The sequence below is a fragment of the Festucalex cinctus genome, chromosome 12, assembly GCF_051991245.1.
Source record: "Festucalex cinctus isolate MCC-2025b chromosome 12, RoL_Fcin_1.0, whole genome shotgun sequence".
NCBI classification, from domain to species: Eukaryota; Metazoa; Chordata; class Actinopteri; order Syngnathiformes; family Syngnathidae; genus Festucalex; species Festucalex cinctus.
Genome location: NC_135422.1, coordinates 12098345 through 12120140, shown reverse-complemented (window position 1 = coordinate 12120140; position 21796 = coordinate 12098345). Strand labels below are relative to the sequence as shown.

Here is a 21796-nt window from a genome sequence, read left to right as displayed (position 1 = left end):
GCTAGACACTGAAAGAAATACAAGCACATCTGAGTCTTTCCTCACTGGCCTGGCATTTGTTAAAGACCTTCGTCAGGACCCATTTCCAGTCATCTTTTTTTTTTCTTCTTCTCAGGCAGCCCTCTCCTCTCAAACTGCCTCTGTTTTGAGTTTCACGTCTGTCCGCCGTCTGATTGCCTGATAGCTTAAACCTTGCTGCCTGCGTCTCTCTTAGTGGGAGTGTGTAATCAAAGACACATGAGTAGCCTGTGTCCAAGTGCTGACCTTCTGATTATGCTCATCAATTGTGAGGGTAAATATACAAGCGCCATGAGCTTTACAAATTTGTCTCCAAAGTATCCGTCGTTCTAAAAACAATAATGCCATATTAAATTTTGTACATGTCACTTTTTTCTGCTGCATGCTAGTGACTGATGGTGTAGTGGTACATTAGCCTGACTTGGTGCAAGTAGTGTGGGTTCAGTCCCCACTCAGGAACTGTGTGAACGTGAGAGTTAATGGTTGTCTGTATCTATGTATGCCCTGCAACTGACTGATGACTAGTCCCAGATGTAGTAGGCCTCTCGCACCAAAGTCAATGACCACAAACAGGATAAGTAGTATCGAAACTAGATAGGTGGATGAATGCTGCCTCGTCCCTGATCCACTTGGCCTCGATCAGAGACTTTCTGATTGTAACTATCTTTATGGGCTTTCAACGAATCTGTTTACAAGAAGGGCCTTTGCATCACCCCTCTACAAATGTCTGTCATCGAGACGCCAAAGAAATTTGCTGTTCATTTTGAGCTATAGCGATATAATTCACTCTGAGAGAATCTTCAGTGTTAAACGTGGAATCTGTCTCTTCCATGATGACCATGCGCTTTAAATGACAACACTGATTTGGTTGGAGGTTGTAAGTGAAAGCGGCAGCATTGAGCTGTCTGGCGAAAAGGCCTCTGATCCAAAGTGCCACCGCCGTTTTTGAACCCAGCTGCCGCAAAAGCCCGGCCTGGCTCACTGTCCGAGCCTGACACTTCACATTTTCTTCTCCTTTGACTAGAGTGGATGTGAAAACCATTAACTTCATAGGGACTGTTACTGATCCCGGCCCATGAATCACCGCTTATCTGCATCTTGTTTTGTCAAGACTCCATGCCTACACACTCCATTTAAACATTGGTCTTTGTAGTCTCCACTTCAATTCCAAGTTTTATGCTTGTAGTTTTATGTAATGCCTGTGAAAGGCACCATTAGCTAGCATCAACTTACTTTTAGTCTTTTTTGGACTGACCACTAGACTGTGGAATACACCTCTCCTAATTTGGTGATGAGGGGGTTTAACAGTTTGAGGAACTTGATCCGCTGAGCTGCTGACAGTCTCTGTGCCCCGTGCAAGCATGGAGCTGGTGGTTACCGAAATGACTTAATAAAAGGGGGGTCAAATTCCCTGAATAATCATTGTAAAACATTTAGCTTCAACTGTGCGGGTGAAACAAAACACGCTTTTTCTTCTTCCCTCCCAGCGGTTTTCTTTCCAAAATTGTAGCTATGAGTTCATGGGAAACTCACTTGGAGGTTACCTGCGCCCCTGCTCCGCAGTGGAAAAAAAGTAAAGGATTACGGCCACAAGAATGTTTTTGCAGTTAGTTGAAATATTGCTAACCTTGTCAAATGTCATTTTGAATAAGAAAGCAAACATATTTTAATCACGCTTTTAAAAGCAGGCCATTTCAAACTGTGACTCCGGGGAAAAGGGGTCAGCTAATTGCGACGTTTGATGTCATGTTTGGTCTCCCTCCACCGTTTTGATGCGACTGCCTGGAAGCATGCTAGCTCTCGCCGCTGTCTGCTTCTCACACACGCATAAACACGTCATCACATGTATTCCAATTAGAAAACACATGTAAGTCTTGGAGTTCCAAATCTTGTAAACCTCAGCTCTTTTTGTTTTGCTCATTGTCGGCCTCCTCCCTGTTACTTCTCACACAACAGTAATTACCATAATCATTTTGGGTGTGCATGGACATTCGCTGCATGCAAGGCAGTATTTATTTACTCAACATTACTTGGTCAGTCTTTGTAATGGCCCTTAGATCAAAATCCATTATTCTTTTAGTCATTTACAACTTAACATTTGCAGTTTTTTTTTTTGCTTAGCTCTGTCTTGACGAAAGTGTAATTTTATCCTGCCATGCGAGTTTGTTTTGGGTTTTTTCCCCTGTATTACCATAATGAACAGTGGGAAACAGTTATTTTTAGGTTTAATCGTACAAAAGATGACAAATTGTACAGAACAAACAAAATATTTAAGTTTTTCTGACTATCAAAGCAGCTGTTGTTCCACTTGCATTAAACATTAAGCCACCTCGTGACTATTATTAACATAAAACTGTTTGCAATCAATTAGCAAGGAATTATCAAAAATGAACTTGGATAATGAGCTACATGCTACACTGTGTCAAAAAGGCAAAGTCTTTATTATCTGATCACGGACTCCTCTTGTAAAATTCCATTACTATTCAGATGTACTTTGATTTATTGTATTTTTTTCTGGATTTAGTATGCAAAAATTGTGTCATCTTAATGAAGTCGTTCAAGACTTTTTTTTATTTATCACCCCATTTAACATTTTGGCAAAAATGAATCATTCGAATTTTTGTTCACTTCAGCATACTGTTTGCCTGTGAAACGAAAAAAAAAAAAAAATAGATATCATTGTTGTGCTAGCATCCCCTTCTTATGTTTCCTTGTAGTCCTCGATAAAATAACAACAAACTGCAAAGGTTTGAGGCACTCCCCAAATGTCTGTGGCTTTCATATAATTCTTTTCTTAACAGCCACAAAGCTGGAAATAAGGGCTTATACATTGTAAATGATGTTTGACAAGGTGGGGTTGGGTTTTGTTGTGGCTTGTCTTTAGTTATTACTCAAACTTCCTCGAGCCGCAGATAAGGTCTGCTGGCGAACATACCAAGGTGAGTGCTAGCGTGGGGCCCCTTATCGCTGAGCATTGATTTAGGGCAAGAGCCCAGTGACAGAGGTCATTGTGCAGTAAAGCTATTCATCATTCACATTTGATTTCGGCTCAAACCTGTCTCCATGTTGTCTACATGCTGGGAAAGGGCCGCAAAAGGCTCATTGGTGTTGTGATTTGTGCACTAATCAACTTGCAGTATAGACTAAACTGAATATTTTTGTTACCGTTTTGCTCTGCTAATTATGATATTGTTGGTCTGCCATGTTAAGCCCAGCGTTTTCTGTATTACAGGCCTTCACATTGGGCTGGTCATGGTTAGGTGGGTTTTGTTGTTTTGGCATTGCATAGCAATATACATAGATGCAGTATTTAACTAACCAGTGCGTGTGAGGAGTGGCGAATCCTCACATGTCCAAAATAATCACTTTTCCAACACTTTGACATGGTCACAAGGACTTGAGGATGCAACCCACAGCCTTCAGCTTAGGAGACGACCACTCTCTCACCTGAGCCCCAAAATACGAGACCCACATATGGACGTCACAAGAATACACATCTGTGAAAAAATGTGGGAAAAGTCCAAATTTGGACATTGGAGGTTTTGGCCCAACAGAGACGATATACTATGAAATAAGCCGTTACTTGTACAACTAATGTGACATTTCCCTTTAACAGAAAACTGTACATGAGCAGCTAACAAAAATAAAACACCCAATCCAAAAACATCTATGTGCATATCTACAAGAAAATGAGAATAAGAACCCTGCTCTTTGCTATTTGTTGATTATCCTTAAACAAAGCTAACATAAAATGAGCAGGTCCTTTGGCTGAGGGATGAAAATTGGTGCTGGTCCAGATCAAGAACTAATTCATCCGCCAACCACTCCTTTACTCTCTATCATTAGGACATGATTTAGTGATGATAAACAGCAAGAAAATATTCAGGCATATTAAGCATGATGAAAAACTGCTGACTCCTAAAAGCTTGGATTCAAGTTTTGCAGATGTGTCTCATCATAAAGACGGGAGATGAGTGTCTCCCTTGTTGCGAGAATATTTTCTTAGATGTCTGACGATGACTATTTATTGATGTTAAGGTTGTCCGTGGCCTTCATGCCTCGACTTTTACTTCCTTGGCTTAACTGCGCTATTTATCCTGGCATCAAACGCTTGGGATCGTACTTTCAGAAAACCAATAAGCCGCACTGTTGATTTACGATCCAGATTATTTTTGGACATTTTCTCTTTAGCTGGAAGCGCTCTAACATTTATCTTGAGTGAACATATGTAAAGTCTTGAGGTGTAACGTGTTTGTATAGAATCTAAGGATCGCTGAAAGACCTCTCTGGAGAACTTAAGCATCTAATTACACTTCATTCTATAATCAAACCCATGTCAGCTTGTCTGAGAACCTGGATTTGGGTGGTGGATTTCATTTATATACAAGGCAAGCTTAAACATTTTACGGTTCTCTCCTCGTATTAAAGTTTCTCCCCCCCCTCTCAATCCCCTGTAGAATGTGTCATATCCCATTACACAAATTTGGATATGGTAAATTAGCCAGGGGAGTGCTTACGCTGTGAATATGTTTTCCGCGCTGTGTGCAGTGGGGTGAGCTTCCTAGAGGTTGCAGTGGGTGGGGGTTGGTTTGTCTCGAACTCCTTAAAAAGTTGTCTTGAATTTGCTCCCCTCGGAAGATGAGGTGTTTTTGCAATTCAAATATTTGCTCGTTCTCCGCGCCGCTGCAAAGCCGCCTTTGAAGCGCGCGAGTTCTATCAGGGCCAATGACAGCGTGAGTGTGCAGCGTGACAGCGCAAGAGGCAGCGCCGCGCTATTTCTAACCGCATATTTAAATAGCCAGGAAATCCGAAATCAAAAATGTATGCAAATGGTGCCGTGTTGGTACGCAAGTATTTTATTTTATTTTTTTATGGTTTCGGAGCTTGCCTTTATTGAGGTGGAGGCCTATAGATTTATGGCAACACTAATTGGAATTTCACATCTCTGGCAAATCCTCGATTCATTAAACTTTTCTGGGGGTGGAATGTGTTATTTTTACTCAAAACTGACTTTATGACTTTTTAAAATCTTTCACTCTACAGTAAGATCTGCTTTTAGTGTTTTATTAATGATTAATTGTAAATTAATTTATTATATATTTATGCGTACATTCAGTTTTCAAATGTATGTTGTGTTTATTTTATTTTATTGTTTATCAGAAGTCCCATTTGATCTATTGGGGTTCATGTATTTTTTGTTTACTTTTGCTCCAGTATTATGTTTGTTTATTTATTAATTATTCATTAGTATATTGATGTATGTGGTTTGCGATCCATGATTTTTATTTTTTTTTTCTGAAGATTAGCAAATATCGCTAATGCTGCCTGTTCTGCAATAACCCACATATTTTATAATGGTATGGTTCCGTTTTTAATCTTCCCCATTGATGTGAATTAGGTTTGATTCACAAGATATTCCATAGCATCTCTTGGCTATAACACGTTTTTGTTTTTGTTTGTTTCGATCGTTCAATGATGACTTTTAGCGACTATCCTAGACTCAATTTAAAAAAAAAAAAAAAAAAGTGTCAACATGATATGAGAACATATTGCAGGACTGTTGTTTTCTTTGAATTCACAGTATCATGCAAAAATAAATAAATAAATAAATAGGAGTTTGAGAATAATGCTTATATTTTTGCACTGCACTGTATAGCGCAGGTATTCGACGACATCACGACAAAGAGCTCAAAATAGAACCTAAGCCTTATGGTCTGGATAGAAAATCCACTATAAAATAATTAATTGAATTGTCATCTGTATGACCACCCCTTACTCTTTCTGCACCCTATAATTCCAACCTCTTTCCCCCATCCTTCCCCTTGCTATACCCCCCCCCAACAGCAATTAATCTCATTTTTAGTCCAATTTCCAGCCCTCTGCCGGAGTCAAAGTGATTCCACTGTTTTGTTCCTATTTGGCTTGGTTCCTCTGCATAGTCATTAAGGGCCCAATTAATGTCACCCTTTAGCTGAAGAGTGCTCATTTTTATTGGGGAGCTGACAGTCACCGCTATGAGTGCCGCAGTGTAATATGCATTAATTGCCCTGTAACACTGGTAATTACCAGTTCTTCAAGCTTCTCAGTAAACTGTCATGCCCAGACACGACTGCTTGGAAATAGATTACTCATTAGGGGGAACCTGCCCTGTTTTCCAATGGGGGATCGTCGGGTTGGCATGAAGACGAAATAAATCTGGTGCTTGAACAAATAGTTGCCAAGAGCAATTTCCCATTACAACTTCCCAGTGATGGCTCTTCTCTTTGTCTTATTGCCCCCTTTTATCTTTGCGTTGCGTTGCAGACGTCACTTAAGATCAGGTTCGTCCTGAAAGCAGTCAAAAGGAAGGTAGTTGTAGGTGCTGGCTTTGAAATGATTGAGTATAGATTAAAAGAGAGGCATTTTGCAACATTTTGCCAACAATAATGCCAATATCAGGATGAGTTAATTATACAATAGTCAATATATTGGCATAAAGTAATATTCTTGGCACAGTACAATATACAAAAAAAAAAAAAAGCTAACATGTTAAATTGCGTTCATTAACCAATGAAATAAAATGCAAAAATGCACGGAGTAAAGCGTCAGTTGTGAAATCACTTTTCACATTGTGGTCATTTATCAAGGTTGTTGTGACTTAGTTTATTAAAATAAAGTTACGACCATCTGCTCCATTCACCTTTACTGTCAACTGTCAGCTTTGTGAAGCCAAATACGGGGCATAATAAATCATGTTTTCAGCAGTTTTTTTTTTCTTTTTCAAACATCAGCTCAAAATCTTACATTTATTCGTCAATGTAGTGATCATTTAATTAAAAGTAACTCAAAGTTAGTGATAATCCACTCCATTCTGAACGTCGTCATAATTTTTCAATCTTAGTATCTGAAACATGTTCTCAGTAGTTCTGTGAAATTGATCCTTGTATTGTAAAAAAGAAAACACAGTGTTAAAATATTGCATTCCTTCAGTCATCAACACTTGGTTCATTAAAATACAATCACAATGATCTCCTCCACTACTGGCATTGTTGCGTCTGTGTCATTGGTTGACAGTGCAAGGTGGAGGGTATTGAGCTTCACATCACATTAAAAAGTAAAACTAGTTAATTGCGCACATGTTTTGCCATTGGAAAGTGACAGTATCATATTTGATGTTGGCGTCTTGATACCATACCACTCGAGATAACGATGACATCCAAAAATTGGTCCAAGGTTGCCCTGAAAACCCAAAGAGATGCTTCTGAGGGCCGCACTGAAAATGTCAGCCTTGTTGCTTGATGTAGTGCCATTTCAGAACCTTTGCAAATGAGATCTCGGCGGTGTTGATGCCGGGGCCTTGTTCAAATATTGATGCAAACGCCACTCGGGTCTCGTGTTTGTGAAATCGTTCTTTTCAAGATTAGCTCGCGCCGAAACGTGTCAGACACTCTGCGCCTAAAGAAATGTGTGTATAGATGGAACAGTCTGAGGACAAAAGCTGAGTGGGTGTCACCTTTGCACTGCGATAAGATAATATGAAGGGGAGACCAAATCAAACAATGTTAGCGCTGTCACACATCCCCTCGCTGCTAAGGCGTTGCCTGTTTAGTCACACTAGAAACAATATTTAGATTTCACCACAGCTTTGTAAAAGTGTGCACTGGGCCAATCCCGTTCTTTCTCTTTTTTTCCAACCCCCTAAAAGCACTTATATGTCATTATCCATTTACCATAGTCAGGACAAGAACCAAATGTGAAGACCAGGGAAAAGCGCCCACCACCCACCCACACACACACACACACCAACTGAAAACACGGGGCACACGTACAGTGTCGCGCGCGTGCACAGAGGTGCTGCTTTTGTTTTATCTCCCTTATAGCACCTGCTTCAGGCAATCTGCTCCCACTCGTCTCAAATGAATTTTGTCACGGCCTTTCAGATTCTCAGCCGGCAATGTGCTAATGAAAGGAGATGGCGCAATTTGAAGTGACCAGGTAGCAGCCAGCAGTGCACAGCTGAGAGCAACGCAAGGGAGGGGCCCTCTAGATGGGGACACATAGACACGCACACACTCATTCTTGAAACAAAAGACAAGTCAAGCGTCCGCTGATATACCCATTACCCTTCTCATTAATACCCTGTAGACCCTGCGGTGTGTACGCCTGTGCACTTGTGCGTGTGTTTATCTGTTTGTGTTGCTCCAGCACTTATTGGATTGTTTATGACATCCCTAATTGGGCTAATTGAAGATATTCGGATTACCTGTCAACTGCGCGCGTGTGTGTGTCCTGACTCACTATCTGTCTGACAACTCCTGACAAGTGAGGGACCCCGTAGCATCCGTCACGATGGCGCGTTCCCGAGGCCTTAATGGGGACAATAAGGGCCACTCTAATTTTGACATGCACAGCCTTTTGGGTGTGTATCTGTTTTTTAAGTATTGCATTGATTTGGGAGGTGCTCGGCGCAGCTAATGGAGTACCTTGCAGCCATCTGACAAAGCAATGAGAGTCCTAGAAGGGAAGCGATGTCTTTCAGGACTCAGGACATGAAAAGGAAGGTGCTTGAGTGAGAAGAGAAGAGCATTGACATTTGTGTGCTTGTGGCAAGACCTCCATTCAGCTTCTTCTGAAGAGTTACTTTATGTTGTAAATTAGTGCTGAACAATAATTCAAATTCAAATTGACTTGGAAATGTAGTAGAATGCAATTTTCAAATTGCAAAAGCTGCAATTTGGGGTAACATTTTTTTGTGGGGGGTTTAATGTAATGAATGTAGCAAAAATGTTGTTTTTAGATCATATATATATATATATATATATATATATATATATATATATATATATATATATATATATATATATATATATATATATATATATATAATTTTTTTTTTTTTTTTTTTTTTTTACTTGTAAATTAGTGCCAAACAATTATTCAAATTCAAATTGACTTGGCAATGTAGTAAAATGCAATTTTCAAATTGCAAAAGCTGCAATTTGGGGTAACATTTTTTTGTGGGGGGTTTAATGTAATGAATGTAGCAAAAATGTTGTTTTTAGATCATATATATATATATATATATATATATATATATATATATATATATATATAATTTTTTTTTTTTTTTTTTTTTACTTGTAAATTAGTGCCAAACAATTATTCAAATTCAAATTGACTTGGCAATGTAGTAAAATGCAATTTTCAAATTGCAAAAGCTGCAATTTGGGGTAACTTTTTTTTTTTTTTTTTTTTTTTGGCGGATGGGTAATGTAGCAAAAATGTTGTTCTTAGGTCATATGATTTTTTATTTTATTTTATTTGATCTTTTTTTACTTTTTTATGTTGTAAATTAGTGCTGAATAATTATTCAAATCCAAATTGACTTGGCGATGTAGTAGAATGCAATTTGCAAAGGCCGCAATTTGGGGTAACAAATTTGGGGGGTCGGTAGGATTTATTTTTGTCCCTATGTAGATTTATTTTTCATTTATTTATATGGTGTTTAGAAAAGTTGAAGGCAAACTTATTTTGTGTATTCATACATACTGTGTTTTTGAAGTGATACAAGGACAGGTACGTATATAACTACTACAAGGAAATATGTTGTTAGGCACCACCACTGGCGATCAACAGGGGTGAAATACAGTCTTATCAAAATTAGCTCATTCTATAATTTCCTACTAAATTTTATGTAACGGAGTTTGGACGTACTGTCTAGGAATGCTGCATGCTGGAAATATGAAATTATCTTGTATAGATTTTTTTTTAACATGGGAAATGCAGTGGAAAAAAAAAAAAGTTTTAAAATGTACACCTTAAATATATGGTCATCCACGGTAGGCCCCAGACACAGTTACAAAATTAACGTAGTGAGATTAATAAAATCATAATTATACTGCATTAGAGGGCGTGTATTGGTAGCAAAGTCAAATCAATAACAAATCCTGAGTATTAGCATCACGCCAAGTGTTGCACAGTCCTATTTTCTGAGGCTTAAGGAATGTGCGTTTGCATATTTTTACCCATGCTTGCCATACCAACACACACATAACACAGTCCTTCCTCTCCTATGTGGGCATTGTGTGGGGCTTTGCAGTGTCATCGCTATGACAGATCAACGCTGTCAGCCCAAGAGATCCCCTGGTTTGTTTGCGCTCCTCCAAAAGGGGTTAAACTGTCAAGTTGACAACTCAGAAGACCCTTAGACTCTAGCTGAGCATCTGTCTTTGACTCTCTTTCTCTTTTGCTACATGACTCCCCCCTGACTCCCCCCCTCCCTTTACCACCATCCACCTTCATCCCCAAACGAGTGAAAATCAATACCAGATTGCCTGAGGACCACTGTTTGGTGTGGGCCTGACCCCTCGGTGTCCCCCGCACGGCTGCTTTCATTACATGTAGCCCACTATTTAACTTCTATCCCGATCCCTCGCCTAATTAGTTTCGATAAGCTCTGTCTCTCGCTCGTCGTCGCGTTCTCCCCCCCTCATGCAGTCCCCCCGCGCCCCCCTCCTTGTCTTTGGAACATTGTAAACACACAGACATTCTGCAGCCTTTGAGGGGACTTGTAGAGCTGGGAGTAATAAAGAGACAAATCCCAGCAGGCGACTCTTGAGCTGGGATTATTGTTTTGTTTGCGTAGCAAATTTTTTAAAACTACAACGAAATTAGATTTGCACCCTTAAATTTTGTGAAAACAAAAAGGATGTAACCGCCTTGTACGGACACTGTGGTTGGTCTGTTCTCCTCGAAACACCTTTTGTTGGTTTTTGAGTAAACAGATCAGCCTCCCTGAGGCTGAGATTGAGAAATCTTGTGTTGTGCTGCTTTGTGTCTTTCCAACTGATCAATGCAAGTGCTGGAATAGTCACCTTGCCATTCCGTTTATTTGTTTGACTCTGCCAGAGTTCTGTTGTTCCTTCTCCATCTTTTTGCACTTAATACAGAGTGGGTGCAGCAATGCCTACTACTATTTCCATTATATACAGGGTGTCTGTGGATCTTCTGTTTTGAATTTGATTTTTAAAAGCGGTAACTAACCACCAAATTACCCACTGGAATTTCGGGAAAAATACCACATACACAATAACAACATTGCCACTATATTTAGAGCTGTAACAAAAACTGATTTAATTTGTATTTATTTTTATTTTTTTATTGCATATTGAATTGTCTTTTATTGGAGAGGTGCAAACCCCATATTATGTCTTTTGAATTTTTTTTAGAGTCTATAAAGGTGTTCAATATTTATATTATTGAGCAAATATTCTTAAAACGTTCACTCATTGATCTGCTTTACGTAATAAGTGGTCTTAAATTTGACCAAAGTGGCTTTTTAAAAAGTTTAAAATTCACCTTGTTACATTAAAAAAAAAATAAAATATAGTGTATTGTTTGACCGGGGTCATTATTTAAATATTTTTTATATGTACCACCCACAAGTCCAGGTGCCGCCACTGCGCTGGTTGGACCGTCAACTACTCACTGGCCCCAAAGACATGTCAGACCCCCTTCCCTCCTCCACCCCCTGGGGCTAAAATTACCCTCAGGAATGTAAACAGAGTGCAGAGTAAGCACACAGCTTTCCGTGCCAACCCCCAGGCCGTGTCCATCCCCAACCTTGCCCCTCAAACTGGGACAGTTCGGAATCAGAGGCCAAGGCCGACAGCCCCGGGTGGCGTAACCCACTAATAGCCAGTTTGTTTTGCATCGGTCCTCAGTTCAAATCAAAACACAAAATGTATGTATTTCTTCGACCTTCTTTGTATGGACCCCCCCGCCAGACAGATGGGCATTCACACCACTTCATTAGGTGTGTGGGGTAGCTGCAAGCAGTGGAGTCTGGGTGAAGAAGTTTACTAGGCCGGGTGCTGACATGTTGATTTAGTGGCGGTAACACGACTGCACTTCCAAAGGTGCTGACTTGGACAAAAGCCAGGCCTGTTTTAGTTCTCTCTCTCTTTAGCCCTCTCTCTCTTTCTCTCCCCCCCCCCACCCCAGGGACACGTTAGAGGCCATGCTCTAATTTTGGGTGGTGGACGAAGAGGCCAGCAGGCCCTCCACAACAAACATTCACACCTGCTTTACCAGTCCCAAATTTCATGTTAGCCTTCAGTAAAGACCAGAGAAATTCATACTGTGGTTTGCTGGGAATAAAGTGAAATATGTTTCTTCGAGACAGTAGATAACTATAAATTAATTGAAGCCACAAGATGCAATTAACAGGTTCTAACGGTGCAAAAGATTGAAGTAAAATCAGAATGTCCGCAGTTATTTCATTTCTATAGATTTATGCCAATAGGGTGTGCCTATGAGTCTCTTAAGGACGGATTTGTAATCGCACAACAACACATTTGGTCAAGCTCTGACTTTGTGGAGTTGACTTATTGGTTTGGTGTATTATGGTGAGGCATTCAACCTCACCGTCACATTCAGTGATGGAAAACTAAATTTCCTCCCAATCCAGTGTTGCCTGTGTCTCGTATAGGTGGTTCTAATTTGTTCACAATTGGACAAAATCTTTTGGACGACTTTGGTTTTGAGAGACACACAACATCAGGCAGTTTCGAAGGTCTGCATATGTTCTTCCTTTGATTTGATTTAGAGGATTTGCTGAATTGATAATAAATTGTGGAGGGAATTTGATTAATCAATATTGACTTGCTCGGGGAAGTATAGCAATGCATTGTTCATCAAATTTTTACCCACTCCTTACAAACGGTACGGTTCTATTTTGGTTGTACTATCTTTAACTCTAAATGGTAGTTGTGAAGATGACAAATTTAAAGCTTCACGTTCAACCTTTAACCACATTAAAATGTACCCTTTATTTTTGTATCAAAATGCAGTACACTGTGTTGTGTGGCTGCAAAGACACAGGCTACGTCTTAGGACGAGCTTTTGACATTTTTAAACGGGACATCCAATCTTGAGTGTCTAATTATGTAGCACTTTCGTCTGCTGGACTGTTTATCGAGCGTGATTCGTGTGTTTATGTCCACATCACAGCAATATGTGAACGTATCGGGCACACACCCTGTGACCTGACATATACACACAATATCATCGACGCATGCACGCACTTAACACTCAGCTGGACACATCAGGTTTGCAGGCGCCCGGTCAGCCTGACGCTGCCCTCACAAGGCCAGATAGGGTTACAGTACAAACTGCTGTTGATTAGGGCCACGGCTTCAGCGGGGGAGCATCCTAAATTGAAAACATGTTCGCCGCCAGGGTTAAGGGCAGGATTAGGACCAGGGCAGTGCAGGGACGAGGAGGTGAGGCCGTCCCAAAATGGTTGTCCTTGTGCCTTTCTTCTGACCGCCTGTCCCGAGAGACGGGAGGCAATTATCAGCAAGGGCTGCTGGGGGTTCACAATAACAGGTTAAAGGAGCATGTATCCCCTTGGCACTGCGCTCCTTTCTGTCTGCACATCCGATCCCCACCATGGGGAGCTTCTCTTCTCCATGTCGAGGTTCAGAGACATGCAACACGTCCAATGCCACAGGGACTCTGTGAACAGCTCGTCGAATTAGCGCTATGGCGACTATTCAGCTTCAGAGAAATTCAAATATACGTTTGTTTTTTTAACTGGACATATTAGATATCAGAAGGGCATGTCGGGCCGCTGCAGTGCAGTTATTATTACCCTCTCATCATTGCAGTATCACACTTGTGCAAGATCGCTTATATAGCATTTTAATAATATCAGCATCAGGTGTTAATGAATTCTCACTCAGCGTGTCATAACTGTAGGGATCAAGCCATTTTCATGATGTAGGTGGTGATTAGCCAGGATGCGGAGTCACTGTAAGAGAAGAGAAGAGATCAGGTCGCAGAGATGAGGTCTTGCTAGCATTATAGGTTCAAATGTTGCCGTCTACATATAAGATATTCAATTTTAGTGTGCTTTAATACTAAATTTTAACATATGTAGTAGTAGTCTCTCATGTTAATTTGATGACCGCAATTGTTGTGTTCAGTTTGGACCGCAGCAATGTGAGAATGTAATTTCACTTTAAATGTCATAAATGGACAACTTTCCTGCAGCATGACCGAACAAATGCAGCGTAGTTGAGTGGAGATATTCCACCTTGATTTCAAAGGACAAGTGCTACACAAACACAGTGCAGTTATCTCTGAGGGGCACATTTTGAGTTAAAGTGCATTTATTTTTTTGTAAATGGGTATCTTTGAGCCTAAAATTGTATAGAGTTGTGTTAAAAGATAAAGTAAATATTTATCACTATAGCTAAGATAACTTTTTCAATTATTTTGCCACACACGACCAATCATAACACACCCGTTTTCCAAATAGTTTTTTTTTGTATGACAAAAGTATGTCAAATTTTGGCCTTAACTATGTGCAGTTAAAGGATTTCACAGTTCCAAAATGGACTACAACTCAAATCAAATATCCCCACATAAGTCATTCTATTATAAGATCGCTATGTGCTTATTCACGCCCAAATGTGTGAATTGGGTTATCAGTGAACTGATTGGTAAAGGGTCAGTCAAACTGTGTGCGTGCATGCGTGTGTGAGATAAGAGTTTAAGGTAAGTACGAGAAGGTGACGGAGGTAATGGCAGCTTTGTCAGGCACACTGGGGGGTCAGAGAAAGTGATAATTTGCAATTGCGAGATAAAAAAAAAGGGAGTGTGGGAGTGTGCCTGAGCATCTGTGGGGTTTACAAAGGTCAAAGGTTCATTTAAAAAAATGAAATGAGGGATTCTTATATTCTCAGCTCCAGTGTGGTTTGTGTAATGAATTGTCACCTCTAAAATGAAGCTTTATAGCTAGTATTTATTTGTTAGTATGTCATATTGAAATAGTGGTCTCAGTGTTTTATTAAAATTGTTATTATTATTATTATTATTATTATTATTATTATTGAAAAATAAACTTTAACGATATAATGCAAATTATAAAATAATAATTCTAGGTCAGGTGGAGTATGCCCTGACCCCAGCCAACTAGATAACACTTGGTAATCTTCCTGTATCTGTCTTGGCACTGATAAGTTTCACAGATGAGTATACATTAGTGAAACATGCAATTCCCAGCACTCGGTCCGAGCCACACACATCACACCTAACATGCTCACCCATCAGCACAATACACAAACATACCTCCATGTAGAAGAAGAAAAAAAACAAAAAACATTCCCTCCACTTCCAGAAGTGGCTAAGACGAAGCACATCCACCATTCACCTTCTATTTCCATACCATTGCAACAGAAAACACTAAAGTGTCGAGATATCTTTAGTGAGTTAGGGTTAATTGAATTGCTGGTATTCATACGTTGATATCATTGTCAACATAAATGTGGGGTTATATTTTGATGTTTGTAATGTACACTTAGTTGCACACAGTAGAAATTTGTACATTTTGTTTCCACCATTATTAGCCTCTTTCAAACTGCCTGTAAAAGCCAGCTTTTTTTTTTTTTTTTTTTTTAAATCAATTCCCGTTTCACTATTCTGTATGAACAACACTGACAGAGAGTAGTGGGGATGAAGTAACCCCGCCAACTTTCCAGCTGTAGTTAATACGCTCTTCTCCTGCGCTTTTGTGTTGAAAGCAGAGATGGTTCGAGTCGCCGAAAATTTTACACTAGTAGGAGTACGGTTACGTTGGAACAGGGATGAGCAACTAGCGGCCTGTGGACCACATGTGGACGGAAGCAGATTATATATATGTTTGAATACAATCATATCAACAAGTATTTTCTGCTGTATGCCACTGCAGACACTGGCACTGGTGATGTCATAGGTTTCTGTATAAAAACCACTGGCAAATAACTATTTGTAGGATGTCTGTCTGAAAGAGGCATTTTTTTTTTTTTTTTTTGTGTATTCCTAGATGATGTCTTTTTAGCTTTTAGATGTAATGAAGATCTTATTGTAGTCAGAAATTATCTTTCTTGAGACCTCTTTTTCAATTTCTTTTTCCACTTTTAAGCTTAAGAAATGCTATTTTTGTGTAAATGGACATCCAAATTGACACAGTTTTACTATACACTATTTTTAACAGCCATGTTCATGTCTGCTGAATCCATAATGACATTCCTCCAATCTTTTTCCACTTTCTCAGCATCCTCCAGCACCTCAATAGCTCTCACCCAGTCAGTTCTCACTGTTATTTTACGGATCTTACTTGCTTTTAAGCCAGCAAAGAAAAGATTTAAGCTATAATGTTTGGCAGCACTTCCTTGTGATCTGATGTATAGATGCTGAAAATAAAGACGCCTTTATTGAGAGGACTCAGGTGGAGGCGCAGGCTGCCAAAATTATTGCTGCAGGATTTGTTTGAAATAACTCTGTGGATGATGTATTGTCAGTGTTATTAAAAAGAGTGTGATCCCATCTTAATGTTGTTGGTGATTCATCAAGCTGCTTGGTATGTTTTGGCCCTGTGTTAGATTTGAAGCTTTTCTTAGCTGAATTTGGCAAATTGAATGAACTTTGGTGTGTCCATCAAACACCTTTTGCTGATACAGTATCAATGTACGAGTGTCAAATACCTTGTCCAAGTGCTTTAGGGCTATTTTGACCTTTTAATAAGTATGTGCATCTCAGTCTTCTCCTCCCTGAGTGTCTAAACAAGCAATGAAAACATGTTTTATTATGTCCTGCTTAGGTCAGCTTGAACATTATTTTATAGAACCTTAAACGTCCAAAATATAATCACAGCGATAAAACCGATGAATGATTGTTGCTCAAACAGGTTGAAAAAGCAGCAAAAATACTTTATAGATAATTGCTATTGTTTGACTACATGCTGCAAAGATGTGGGGTTCTTCTGCTGGTTGCCCCAGTGACGTGGTATCGACTCATGGGCAATGAAATCTACTGTAGCAGACGATTCTGACAATAGCTTAAAACTAAGAAGAGGTTCATATAAGTGGTGAGGAACAAGGGTAACAGAACAAAGTGAAGCCTCACTGACAGATTATGTCCAATAATGCGCAAATAACTGTGTGCTGACAAAACTCTGCACTGTGTCATTACTGTCATAATTAATACTTATGGGGTATATGCCACGGAAGAGGCGGGACTGTTTTTGCATATTAGCTTTGTTTCCGGTTCGGTTTGCGACGTGTGGACTGCGTCAAAATACTTGTGCTTCCGACTTTGTGCCCCTCGGTTGTGTGTTCGCAACCCGGACCGGAACAAAACTCATGTGCAAAATCACGGAAGTCGGAAGTCCCGCCTCTTCCGTGGCATATACCCCATTGGAATAGAACAAACAGCCATGGCTCATTTATGCATAGCTAGTGGTGAGTGATATTTGTTTTTTATTTTAGTTCTGTCTTTAAAAATATTCACATGAATGTGGCCAGTAGCATGAAAAAAAAAAAAAAAAAAATTGGGTCCACACATTTTTAAAAATATGAATATTCAGAACATTTTCTGGAAGTGAATTTCTATAGGTTGGCAGTTCTGTGAATACCATTAGTGACCATTGGAGAAAAAAAAATAAGTTATGTATTATCAACATATTCTGTATATTATCTTGAAATATCACGTTAGATACCAAATGTAAATCTAATCATGACCTTAAAACCAAGGTACCTAACCGTGATTTTTAGAATAGAGTAACAGCCACGATATTTTACCAACGTGTGGAAAGTTGTGCTTTCACTGCTTTTATGTTCAAGCGCTCATTAAGCTCCCATAGTTAGCTGCTTAGCACCTGCTTTATATGTGGACCACCTCATTAACACCAACTTGGAGCACTGCTGGCAGGACAGATCTGCGCCCTGGCCTGTCAAGTACACCCCCCTTCTGGAATTGCAAACAAGTTATGTATAATAGCCAGGTGTTTATTGGAAGATGCAGCGTATATAATCAGCACACATTCACTTACTCATTACTGCACTGCATGCTTCACTCAGCCGCCTCTCACAAGAGGTTAGAAGGGAAACTTCTCAGCCCTTATTAGCATCTGTGGACAAAGCCCCTGAAGTGACACCCCCCGAACCCAAACATTTTTGGTGTTTTTGTTGTTGCTATAATTCTCGAATTTTGAGTCTGGTTATCAGCTGATCCTTAAAAGTCTCAAGAATTAGAAAGGCAATATTAAGACTTTATTCTTAGGTGGAGGCTTATCATAAATACTCAATTACTTGATTCAGTATTGCACTATTTTAGTTTCAATTTTAGGTATCTGTATGTACCGACATACCAAGGCAAATTTCTTGTTTGAGTCACACATATTCTTGGCACTAAACTCCATTCACCAATGTTTCACCTCAAGACACAACTTCCTCTACAGGACCCAATGTGTAAATATACAATATGTAACAGATGACATGTGACGTCGACATACACATAAAAGTAATTTATTATCATAGAATTCATGAGACAAATGGTCCTCCCCAAACTCCACCTAAAAAAAAAAAAAAAAAGCTTGGCAATCATTGAAATACCTTTCAGCATTCTTTGAATAATTGACAAGCAAATAAAAACTGATCCCTTTTGGATCCCGTCACAATGTTTGGAAAGTTAGTCCAAAAGCCTGCCAGATTCTTGTGAGAATAGTCTCTTTCGATATATGCACTCTGTGTTTTTGCAGTACTTCATCTGTGATTCCACACTTTCTGAGTTACAATCTCATCGTGCTGACTTCCAGCTCGGCCGTGGCCCCTGACCACTCCGTTCCCCCCTCAGTGTTGTTGTTTCAATCCCCAGTGTCTGCTTCTTACCTCAACATCCCAGTAGGATTCATTCTGAGCACAATTCAAAGTCCATTTATTTTCCTTCAGCGTATGGAAAGGCCTTGGTGACATGGCTCCCCTGGTGTTGATAATTTTGCGTGTTTCAATTTGTGCTCGCCCTCCCCTTGACAGGCACGGGACGTGATGTATCGTCCTTCGCCGTCTTATCTGTTGATGTACAGTTCTAACCTTTCCCTTCGCTCGCCGCAGCCCCCTTTCCTCGGCGTTCCGTAGACTACCCCTCCATCCCTCCGCACCGTTGGCCTTACGTACAGAACAGCAGCTGAATAAAAAAGAAGAAGCATACCCCCGGTTCAAAAGTCCTCTAATGTAAATGTTTACATTTTGTTTCCATAACATTTCCATATTAAGACCCAGCAGACGTTATTGCCGTCTAGCATGGTAACGGTGGGACTTTAGGGAAATGAGGGGGGGCCTACTTGGTCTGCAGTGTTGAGAGGCTGAGGTATGCGTGTGACATTGCGGTGAACTTGCAGCGTGCATCTGTGTGCTTTCTCCGGGCCTGCTCGCCCATAGATACAGCACCGTAAATCACACACAGTAAAAGTTAGAATGCAGGGATGGGACGCAGGACAGGAGCAAGCATTGCTGTTTGGGCCTCTCAGGGAGGAGATGGGAACGGGGTGGTGTGCTTATACCCTGACATATTTTTAATGCGTCTGTAAGTAGAATACGACCTCAAGGCCTTGTCAATGTGGCACCAGACTGTACACGGATACACAAGCCGTCACATGTGCTGGAACAGTAGGGGTGTTTTTAATATATGCTATTAAAATATGCTGTTGAAGTTGTAAGGTCAACCATGTAGGTGTCTTGTAAGTGCTTATAAATCATAATCATACAAAAGATTCCCAAAGTTGATATTAAAACCACACCGTAGGGAGGGCGTTTGGGAGGCTGTATTTCAACGTGAATTTGGCCCCGGCTGAAGTTTTTATGCACTTTACCTCGGAGCTGAACTTGTGCAGCGCCATGTGGCCCTTTTTGCCCGCTTCCTGTCCGGGTCCCCGGAGGGCTCGCAACGGTGTTAACTGTTGACGGTGTCTGGGACTGCTGCACTGTCAGCGCCCCCAAATCCTGCGTTTTGCGTGGAAGGTGCTCTCGGTTCAGAGTTCAACTGTGACATGTCTTCATGCGTGGCAGCCGGCATTCAAAGAAAAACGTATGATCTCCGTGAGGCTGAGAGAGGTGATTCTTTGGGGTGCAATAAAGCGCTTGAAAGATGATTTAGCGTCCTTTTATTTTAGGTAGCCCTAGACATTCCTGGTGAAGAGCTTCTCCAGTTTGACTGCTTCTGCACTTTTTCCGACCCTCAGGAGTTGTGACAGAGCCCGAGAATTGCGGCGAATATCAAAAGATAGAAGTCGTTCATGTTTAAATAGTCTGAATCTCATTTCTCAGCTGCTTGGAAACTCATTACTGACCGGCACAGCTCACCATTTTTTTTTTTTTTTTTTTTGGGGGCGGGGCTTTCAAAGCAAATGTGAATGAAACAGCTGGATTCTGTTGGACTGGCTAACATTAACCGCCACTTGCACCATTTAAGTCTGAGGCTTTGCGCTGAACTCTGCGTGCTCTGCGATATTGCAAAGGCTTCCGATGACAGGTTCCGGAGGCCTTTCTGCTGCTTTGTTATTTCACTTATTATTGTTATTTCCCTGCCATTGTAATGTGATGAAGTGTGTATCACCCTGTTAGAGAGATATTTATCTTGCAGGACAGCAGGGTTTTTTGTTTCAGTTTTCTGGATGGTGATCAAAGACTGTGTGACCTTATTTCTTACAGATCAGACTCGCTGGTCGTGCATCTTTCTATCTCGTAGGACTTAATGATGCCTTTTATCATATTTTCTCTATCATGCTGTCATGACGCAGCTTTTATGACTCACTGCTATTAAAACTCAACTCTTGCTTATTTTTATTTGTACCTCAGATTTGGACCTGGGCTTGTTATCTACTGGTACGGTTTTATAGGTGAGCTGGACTGCCAGAGAGACCGAGGTATCCTTCTCAAAGACTGCTTCCCTACGGACATCGTGGTCCTCGGACACGCCGCTAAGCAGGACTGATGAGCCAGTCGCGGACAAAAAGTAAGAAAATACATTTGGGTGGTGACGCAAGGAATAAGAGTGGACGGTGACGGAGCAGGAAGGGTAGGAACAGTCACACCGGGGTAGACGCCGAAATCCGGAAGTAATTTAGCTTTCCTGCTTGGAGTCGAAACTTTTGCTACCCTGAACTCCAGCTGACCCTCACTCTCCGTCTGCCACTACCTTCCTGACTCTTGGCTTTTGCTACATAGTGCAAATAGCCACCAAAAGCTCCATCTTGAAGAGGTTCCCGTTCCCGGTTCCTGGTCAACTCCTGTCCCCCGGTTGGCCTCTCTCAAATGACGGCGTGGTGTGATGGAGGACCAGATCTTGGACATAAGGCCCTTCCTTATCACACCCAGAGTCCTGGCCTTTGTCACTCCTTCCTCTTCCGTTCCGTAAGCAGATAAGCGAGGTGCGGTTCTGGGGGGGCTGGTTGGACGCCTGGCTCACACCTGCGTCACTCAGTGCCCTCTCAGTCACTCTCCAAACGGGAGAACAGAATGGCGGCTGATTAAGGCCACGGCCTCACCGTGACCCTTTTTCCTCCCTGCTCCACGTTATCAATTTCCTCTCAAGATTTCTATTAATTCATCTTATGGACTGTTTCTGTGAATGATTTATAAACTGGACATGCTGTCATCTTCCACATCTGTGTTGCAGTGCATCTTAGAAATTGTGAAGTTTATTAAAATGTCATTAATTTTGAAATTCCTTGCTGGTTTTGTGCGACTGGCATTCCAGAACTGAAAGACTTTAAATGACCCAAAGGAAAGTAATGGAAAACATCCCCATATTTGAACCAATGACTGTTTGTCATGTTTTTACTTGACAGACCCCAAATTATCACCAAGTGTCTTTAAAAAATGGGAACTTGTTCAGCAGATCATCTAAAGCGCAGATGTTGGCTAACCATATTTCCTGATATTGCCCAAAGAAGGTTGAAAATGTCTCTGTAAACGTT

The 21796-nt window shown here is 40.6% G+C and overlaps 1 protein-coding gene across 1 annotated transcript in view; it reads left to right on the top strand.

Annotated features, from left to right (window-relative positions):
• The window catches only part of LOC144031564 (CDAN1-interacting nuclease 1-like), a 64199-nt gene extending 42656 nt beyond the window's left edge, over nucleotides 1–21543 (top strand). Inside the window, exon 12 of the mRNA XM_077538848.1 lies at nucleotides 20676–21543. Coding sequence (XP_077394974.1) covers nucleotides 20676–20811 — 136 coding nt within the window. The 3' untranslated portion in view covers nucleotides 20812–21543. The remainder of the gene's footprint in view (nucleotides 1–20675) is intronic.
• Nucleotides 21544–21796: the final 253 nt, after the last annotated feature.